Genomic DNA, 8,839 nt, shown 5'->3' on the forward strand with positions numbered 1-8,839 from the left:
TATGCTTCTGCAGTGGGTAGTTTGATGTATGCCATGGTCTGTACAAGACCGGATTTAGCTTACGCCATTGGAGTTGTCAGCAGGTTTATCTCCAGTCCAGAAAGAGAACATTGGAATGCTGTGAAGTGGATTTTGAGATATCTCAGAGGGACTTCTGATCTGAAGATTACATTTGGGGGTAAGAAACCTTTGCTGGTTAGTTTCACTGATTCTTACATGTCTGGAGATGTTGATTCTACCAAGTCTACTTCGGGCTTCGGGTTACTTGGTAACATTTGCGGGTGGAGCTGTGGCATGGCAGTTAAGGCTGCAAAAGTGTCTTGCACTATCTACCACTGAGGCAGAGTTCATTGCCGCAACTGAAGCTTGTAAAGAGTTGTTGTGGATGAAGAACTTCTGTGAAGAGATCGGTTTCAAGCAAGAAAAGTATGTGTTGCTTTGTGATAGTCAAAGCGCTATATGTCTCGGGAAGAATTCTACATTTCATTCGAAGTCAAAACACATTCAGAGGAGGTATCAATGGATACGTGATGTGGTTGCTTCTAAGGAAGTGGAACTTGAGAAAGTTCATACGGATGATAATGAAGCTGATATGATGACAAAGTCTTTGCCGAGGAGGCGAGTAGAAGTTATTTGTAAACTGTCAAGAAAAAAAAAGAAGTTGATGGTGAGAGAATGTAGAACAGAGAAACTTGTTGGGTTCCTTCTGGATGGAGGAAACCCATTGGGTTTGGTTGATGATAACCAAACTTGGAAGTTGGGCCATTGGTATTAGTCCATGAGATTAAGGGTTAGTGAGACACATATATATAGTCTCTTGACCTAATTTTTTGGAGAGACTTACAAGAATCAAAAAGACAAAAGAGAGAAAAGAGGGAAGGAGGCAGAATTTCGTCTGGGTTTGTCAAGGCAGATTTGGAGGGTCAAACGGATCCTGATCGGACTGATATTTTTTGGGAAGCTTCTTCAGTCAGTGGGTTAAAGTTTCACCGAAGGGATTTGGATTTCAACAGTTGGATCTTCTGTTGTCTGGGTTTTAGTGAAGCTGGTCGTCACAGTTCTTCGGCAGTGCTGTCTTGAGTGTTTGGTAAATCTGACGGTGAGATCTTCTCTGATTGAGCTGAAATTTGACAGAGGTGTTTTTGACTGGTTTATCTTAGATTTGTACGGTAGGATTAGTCTCTGGTTGCAGGAATCCTTGTGATCTGAGGTCGTTTGGTTGCTGCTGGTTTTGAAGCTTTGTGTTGCTCTCTTGTTGTTGTTGTTCTTGTGTTGGAGATAGCTCTTTGTAGCTTGAGTCTCTGTTCTGTTCAGGGTGTTGAATAGGGAGGACGTGGTTGTACTCACATACATTTATATAGTGGATTGTTGAGTGGACTATGGTCCCGTGGTTTTTCTTTCTCACATCGAGGAGGTTTTCCACGTAAAAAGTGTTTGTCTCATTTAGTTTCTGCTTATACTATATCCTGCTATCGTCGAAGTATTTTCCTCATAGGTTTTCACAAGGTCAGAGGAAACACGATCGATCACATTCCGCTGCACTCGTGTCGTGTGTCCATATTTTCCCCAACAATATGTCGGAATATTTCACTCGATAAACTAGCTGCAAGTACACAGTGGTAATGTGGGATCGTATCCAGTATCTTGGCTGATTTCCTTTGAATTCTATAGAATATAGGTGACTCCAGCTATCAAAAGTTGGCCAAGTCTATACTACAAAAAAGAAGAAAGTTTATTGACGTCTTTTATCAAAAGTTAACCGGTTCTGGAGCTGGGATATTTGAGGCTAATGACTTCAATTATAAAAACTTAGCCGATTTTGGCGCCGGGATCTCTGGCACTAACAATCATAAAATTCAGGAGGTTCTTGAAGAATTGGATGTAAGTTGTTTTACCTATTACCTTTCTTTATGCTGAAGTTAACTCGAAACTCTACGACATTCCATTTTTAGTAAGCTTCTCTTCTCATATTGGTTTCAGGTACATAAGCGTCTGGACTTGACTCTGCAATTGGTTAGAAAAAAAGTAGAATTTAGTATGCATTCCATTTTCAGTAAGCTTCTCATATTGGTTTCTTTCAATCCAGGTTCATAAGCGTCTGGACTTGGTTAAAAAACAAGTGGAAATTAACAAAATTCGAGTGTCTCATGCCTCCATTTTCCCGGTGACTCATGCTACTAGATATTTTTATACATGATATGTTTTTTATGTAGGATGAATCATCATCTCTTTTCATTGGCAGGAACCCACATCAAAAAATGTTGAAGACAAAAAGGTTTTTAGCTCGTCAAGATTTTCTTGTAACCGTCAAATTTTAGCAAAAATTAAAAAAGATTTTCTTGTAACCAATATTTTTTATATAGAATGAATACTCACCTCCTTTCATTCGTATTTAGGAATCCACACTAAAGACTGTTGAAGACAAAAAGGTTTTCAGCTCGCCACACAATTTACATTTATGTTAAGTGTGTGATGTTTTGTATGACTTATAAGTTTCTCAATGCAGGAGGAGTCTGGTTTTGCTACATACGTAGAAAAAACTCGACCTTCTGGTTAGTCGTCTACTACTATAGGATTATTTTCAATAACAGGACTGATCCTAGGCAAAGTCCAATGAAACATTTGTTTATGTCCCCAAATATTTTGAGGAAAATTGCATAGAAATAAACCTCCTGTTAAAAAAATATGAAACATTTACTAAATTGCTAAAATCTCAGGGCCGGCATATTTCTATTAAGCGAGTGAAGATTATAAAGTCTCTTATTTTCTGCAGACAAGTTTAGGGAAAGGGTTGAAAAAAAACTTATTATGGAGAAAATTCCAAAACATGTAGTAAAAGTCATGGAAGAGAAGTTTGAAAAACTTGACAGGGGGGGAAAGATAGCCGAAGCACCGATGATATCTTTACCTACCTTGATTGGTTGACAGCGTTGCCTTGGGGAGAATGCAGGTTTGCCATTTTGTTTCATATGTTTATGATTTTTTTAGGAGAGTTATATAACACTTGAAATTATTTATTTTGCAGTAATGATAATTTTGATATCCTAAGGGCAGAAAAGATTCTTGACGAGGATCACTACGGATTACGTGATGTAAAAGAAAGAATACTAGAGTTTATTGCTGTGGGAGAACTTACGGGAAATCCAGAAGGTCGTCTCTTTGCCTTTCTCGTTCACTCTCTATTTATATATATTGTGAAACTGAACTCTTAAGTCTCTTTTTTTTTGTGAAACAGGGAAGATCATTGTCTCTCTGGCCCTCCTGGGGTAGGAAAAACTAGCATTGCTCGTTCTGTTGCGCGTGCCCTGGACCGCAAGTTCTTTCGGCTCGCTGTTGGAGGACTATCTGATAGTTCCCAGATTAAGGTATACTACTGGATGACAAAACTGTTGGAGAAAATAACTCTGCATCGTAAACTTCTGATTAAATAATATGTAAAACATTTTAAAAGAAAAAAAAATGTAAGGGATTTGAACCGATCTATTTATAGATTAATTAATTATTTTCTTAAGTTTCCGACGTGCGGTCTTTTTCCAACAAAAAGAGAACTGCAATATTTTTATAACATGTCATCTACAATGTGTTCACCTGTTATAGGGGGACCGTAGAGTATACATCGGTGCCGCTCCTGGAAAGATGGTGCAATGTCTAAAGGAAGTGGGAACAGAGAATCCTATTGTTCTGCTCGATGAGATTGATAAGGTAGTTAAGCTGGGAGGAGTTAGTGTCTTTGAATTGGATTGTCTTTAGAGATTATTTACAACAATTGTCACTTGCTTCACTCGCAGCTTGGAAAGAGTAGTAGAGATCCAGAGGGTGCGTTGTTGGAGCTTCTGGATCCAGAGCAAAATGCACATTTTCTAGATTTCTTTCTTGATGTTCCTATCGACTTATCAAAGGTACTCTCTTTTTCTTTTCTTTCTTGATCCAGAGGGTGCGTTGTTGTTGCACATTTTCTAGATTTCTTTCTTGGTGTTTTCAAAAAAAAAAAAGTACTCTCTTTTTCTTATTCACCTTTTTTGGACTTTCATTCTAATCAATATTTTTGGTTGTAGGTTTTGTTTGTATGCACAGCAAACAATATAGATAGGCTTCCAGGTCCTCTACTAGACAGAATGGAGGTTATAGAACTCGCAGGGTACACTGCCGATGAGAAAATGCATATTGCTAGAGACTATTTGGTGAAAACTGTACAAAGAAAATGTGGTATGAAGCCTGAACAAGTTGATGTTAGCGAGGCGGCTCTTCTTTCCTTGATAAAAAACTACTGCAGAGAAGCAGGAGTTCGAAATCTCCAGAAGCAGATTGAAAAGATTTTTCGTAAGGTAAGGTCACTAAATATAGTACAAACTTCTTAACTTGGATGCCAAGCAATCTAAAATTACACTATATACAAGCTTTTTTAACTTTGGGGCCAAGCAATCTGAAATTATTTTGGTTTACTAACAGATTGCTCTTAAACTTGTACGCCAACGAGCATCCGAGAAAGCGGCTATGGCCGATTTAGAGTCCTCTGGTGAAGGATCCATTGAGATGCTACATGAATATTTACGATTAAAAGAATTAGAATACGCACTTGGTGGGGGTCCAATGAGCGAGAAGAGCAGCGCGGTAGCTGAAAAGTTTACTATTGATGAGTCAAACCTTGCAGATTATCTTAGGCAAACCGGTTTTCGAAGGAGAGAAGTAGTATGAGCAGACGCCAGTCGGCGTGGTAATGGGTCTATCTTGGACATCCATGGGCGGCTCAACGTTATAGTATACTATAATTGGTATGTTATTTCTATAGGCTGATCTTATAACTTTTCTTGATTTTTTTTCTTATCATTATTATGTATATATTTCATACAACAGGATGAACTATAAAAGAGCCAAAGCTCTTTCCGCACTATCAATTTTTTTCCTCCATATTAGCTAGTGTGATTTTTATATGTGGTTGTACTTTGAGCATAGTAATCAAAACTCTAATCATGAAATGTTTTTGTTGATAAATCAGACTCCTTCGATATAACCTTATTGACAAAATGATTCACTCGCTTCTCATAGCTACTGCAGTGGAGTTTGAAAGACATAAGGCCCTCTTCGATATCAATTATCCTAGTTGATAAATCAAACTAATTTCATTCACCTTATGGTTGTGGATTTTTTTTTATGTTTGGACCAACAAGATAAAATATCTAACTATATTTCACTTTCTTCTGTGATATTGTTTCCTTACTTTTTTTAATCGGTCCTCTCAAGTTGTTTTTTAGAATGACAGATATAAATGGAAAACTTAGCAAGAAAAAAATATATAAATGGAAAATAATTTTGTATCAATGATTTTCTTTTTTTTTCAAAGCTTTTCTAATTGTCTTTTTTATTTTATTTCCATTTTTAGGAAGGGTTTACGAAAGGACTTTTTGTCTGTGACACCACTTTTCTTCTTGCATTCTTTACTGTTTCTTTCTCCTAAATTTAGGGTAAGGCAAAGCATAACCCTAAATTTTTTGAAATTTCTTTCTCTCTCTCTCTCTCTCTCTCTCTCTCTCTCCCTATCCTAATGTTGAAGCCCTTCACTTCCCACCACATGCCTATGACTATTAGGGTCGGGTTTATCCCGGCTAATAGGAGTTTACTCCTCAAGGCAAGGAGTCAGCAAACCCGATGGAACCGGAGTTCCCATGAATTGGCTCCTCGAGCTTTCTTCTTGACACAAACAAATTCAAAGCCTACCGTGTCGTGTTCAGCGACTGGTCCTGCTGAAAACGTCACAAAAACCAGACTTTCTGGTTAGTCTGCTACTATAGGAGTATTTTCTATAGTTTGAGTTCCGAGAGTTGTGCATCGATGAGTGTAAAGTGATTGAAGCTTATAAATTATGTTCTTTTTCTGCAGACACGTTTAGGAAAAGGATTGAACCTATTAAAGAGAAAATTCCGAAACATGTCCTAGAAGTCATAGAAGAAGAGCTTGCGAACCTTGATAGGAAAGAATACGGTCTTGGTAGCACCAGTAGTATCTATAGCTACCTTGATTGGTTGACTGCGTTGCCTTGGGGAAAATGCAGGTTTGCTATTTTTATAAGTGTTAAATTGTCAATGGTTATTATAATTTAAATATTAAAAATTTTTGTGAGAAACTCAATCAACCAGAAGCTCTTTATATAACACTCTCTCTTTGCAGTGATGAGAACTTTGATGTCCTACGGGCAGAAAAGATTCTTGACGAGGATCACTACGGATTACGTGTTGTAAAAGAAAGAATACTAGAGTTTATTGCTGTTGGAAATCTTACAGGCAATCCAGAGGGTAGTGTCTTTGTCTTTCTGGTTCATTCTCTCTTTATAAAAATTGTGAAACTGAACTGTTTTCTTTTTGTGTGTGTCAAAAAGGGAAGATCATTTGTCTCTCTGGCCCTCCTGGGGTAGGAAAAACTAGTATTGCTCGTTCTGTCGCACGTGCTCTTGGCCGCAAGTTCTTTCGGCTAGCTGTTGGAGGAGTATCTGATAGTTCCGAGATCAAGGTATACATACTACTGCATGACAAAAATAGCTGGAGAAAGATATACCACATAGCAAACTTCTGACTAAATAATATATAAGAAATTTGGGCCAATTCACTTATATAATTACTTGTCTTTTCTTAAGTTTTCGATATGAGTCTTTTCTCCAACAAAAAAAAAACACTAGAGAAGTGACATATTTTATAACTTAAGTCATCATCTAAAATGTGTTCACTTATAGGGGGACCGTAGAGTATACATTGCTGCCACGCCCGGAAAGATGGTGCAATGTCTAAAGAAAGTTGGAACAGAGAATCCTCTTGTTCTGCTCGATGAGATTGATAAGGTAATTAAGCTAGGATGAGTTGTTAGTGTTTTTGAATTGAATTGGTCTTTAGAGATTATTTGCAACGATTGTCACTTGGTTCACTGGCAGCTTGGAAAGAGTCGTAGAGATCCAGAGGGTGCGTTCTTGGAGCTTCTTGACCCAGAGCAAAATGCACATTTTCTAGATCACTTTCTTGATGTTCCTATCGACTTATCAAAGGTACTCTCTTTTTCTTATTCACCTTTTTGTTTTTGAACTTTCATTCTAATCAAAAATTTTGGTTGTAGGTTTTGTTTGTATGCACAGCAAACAATATAGATAGGCTTCCAGGTCCTCTACTAGACAGGATGGAGGTTATAGAACTCGCAGGGTACACTGCCGATGAGAAAATGCATATTGCTAGAGACTATTTGGTGAAAACTGTACAAAGAAAATGTGGCATGAAGCCTGAACAAGTTGATGTGAGCGAGGCGGCTCTTCTTTCCTTGATAGAAAACTACTGCAGAGAAGCAGGAGTTCGAAATCTCCAGAAGCATATTGAAAAGATTTTTCGTAAGGTAAGGTCACTAAATATAGTACAAACTTCTTAACTTGGGTGCCAAGCAATCTGAAGTTATACTGGTTTATTAACAGATTGCTCTTAAACTTGTACGCCAACAAGCATCCGCCAAAGCGGTTTTGGACGATTTTATGTCCTCTGGTGAAGGATCCATTGAGATGCTACATGAATATTTACGATTAAAGGAATTAGAATACGCACTTGGTGGGGGTCCAATGATGGAGAAGAGCAGAGCGGTAGCTGAAAAGTTTACTATTGATGAATCAAACCTTGCAGATTATCTAGGCAAACCGGTTTTCGAACGAGGGAAGCTGTATGAGCAGACGCCAGTCGGCGTGGTAATGGGTCTAGCGTGGACATCCATGGGCGGCTCAACGTTGTACATTGAGACAACCTTTGTAGAAGAAGGCAAAGGTGGTCTTCACATAACGGGTCACCTTGGGAGAGTGATGAAAGAAAGCGCAGAGATAGCTCACACAGTTGCCAGAAGAATAATGTTTGATAAAGATCCCAAGAACCTCTTCTTTGCAAACTCCAAGCTTCATTTACATGTTCCTGAAGGAGCCACGCCAAAAGACGGTCCAAGCGCAGGCTGCACAATGATCACATCTTTGCTGTCACTTGCCATGAAGAAGCCTGTGAGGAAGGATCTTGCAATGACCGGTGAAGTCACCCTGACCGGTAGGATTCTTCCAATTGGCGGCGTAAGTAAACAACCAACACACTAGAATTACTTTTTTTTTGTCACTGGAGCCTGACTAAAATTACTTGGTTTTTTTAGCTACCAGTTTCTTTAATTGAATTTTAATACACTAAACATCTATATTTCTCAGCTTAAGGAGAAGACTATGGCTGCAAGGCAGAGTCAAGTGAAGGTGATAATATTCCCAGAGGCTAACCGGAGAGATTTTGAGGGTCTTGAGGAAAGCGTTAAAGAAGGGCTCGATGTTCATTTTGTCGATGAATATGAGCAGATCTTCGAGCTAGCCTTTGGCTATGACCATTAGAAGAATATCACTTTCACTTGGGATCTTCCTCTGTTGTTGTTTTTACTATATACCATTGGTATGTATTTCTATAGGCTGATATTATAACTTTCTTGAATTTTTTTTACCATTATTATGCATTATATTTCATAAAACGGGGATGAACTATAAAAGAGTCAAAGCTCTTTCCGTTCTATCAAATTCTTTTTCTCCATATGAGCTAGTGCAATTTATATATGTGGTTGTACTTTGAGTATAGTAATCAAATTAAACTCTAATCATGAAATGTTGTTGTTGATAAATCAGACTCCTTTCGATATAAGAAATTCAGAAACGTTAAGCATCAACCTTGGATAATAAGGACCAAGGCAGAGGAACATAGCTGGTTTTTCTCTCTCTTGCGATATGTTGTGCGATTAGGGTTCCCCTCGTCGCCGCCGTCAACAGGCCTCACGCCTAAGGACGAGAAGCTTCTCCCTCCCC

The 8,839-nt window shown here is 38.3% G+C and overlaps 1 protein-coding gene and 1 pseudogene across 1 annotated transcript; both read left to right on the forward strand.

Annotated features, from left to right (window-relative positions):
- Positions 1 to 4,695, forward strand: part of LOC106297292 — a 10,694-nt pseudogene extending 5,999 nt beyond the window's left edge.
- An 847-nt stretch (positions 4,696 to 5,542) lies between these two features.
- Positions 5,543 to 8,377, forward strand: LOC106297293 (lon protease homolog 4, chloroplastic/mitochondrial-like). Its single transcript, XM_013733565.1, has 9 exons — positions 5,543 to 5,626; positions 5,805 to 6,049; positions 6,166 to 6,290; positions 6,374 to 6,504; positions 6,725 to 6,829; positions 6,920 to 7,030; positions 7,099 to 7,368; positions 7,445 to 8,074; positions 8,204 to 8,377. The coding sequence occupies exons 1-9, from the start codon at positions 5,543 to 5,545 to the stop codon at positions 8,375 to 8,377; spliced, it is 1,875 nt and encodes a 624-aa protein (XP_013589019.1).
- The last annotated feature ends 462 nt before the right edge of the window (positions 8,378 to 8,839 follow it).

The sequence above is a fragment of the Brassica oleracea genome, chromosome C6 (genome assembly GCF_000695525.1).
Source record: "Brassica oleracea var. oleracea cultivar TO1000 chromosome C6, BOL, whole genome shotgun sequence".
NCBI lineage: Eukaryota > Viridiplantae > Streptophyta > Magnoliopsida > Brassicales > Brassicaceae > Brassica > Brassica oleracea.

Coding starts and splice junctions, on each gene's coding strand:
- LOC106297293 (XM_013733565.1), top strand. CDS start 5,543: ATGTTGAAGCCCTTCACTTCCCACCACATGCCTATGACTATTAGGGTC. Junction 5,627..5,804: donor ATAGGAGTTTACTCCTCAAG/GCAAGGAGTCAG, acceptor TATTTTCTATAG/TTTGAGTTCCGAGAGTTGTG. Junction 8,075..8,203: donor GGATTCTTCCAATTGGCGGC/GTAAGTAAACAA, acceptor TATATTTCTCAG/CTTAAGGAGAAGACTATGGC.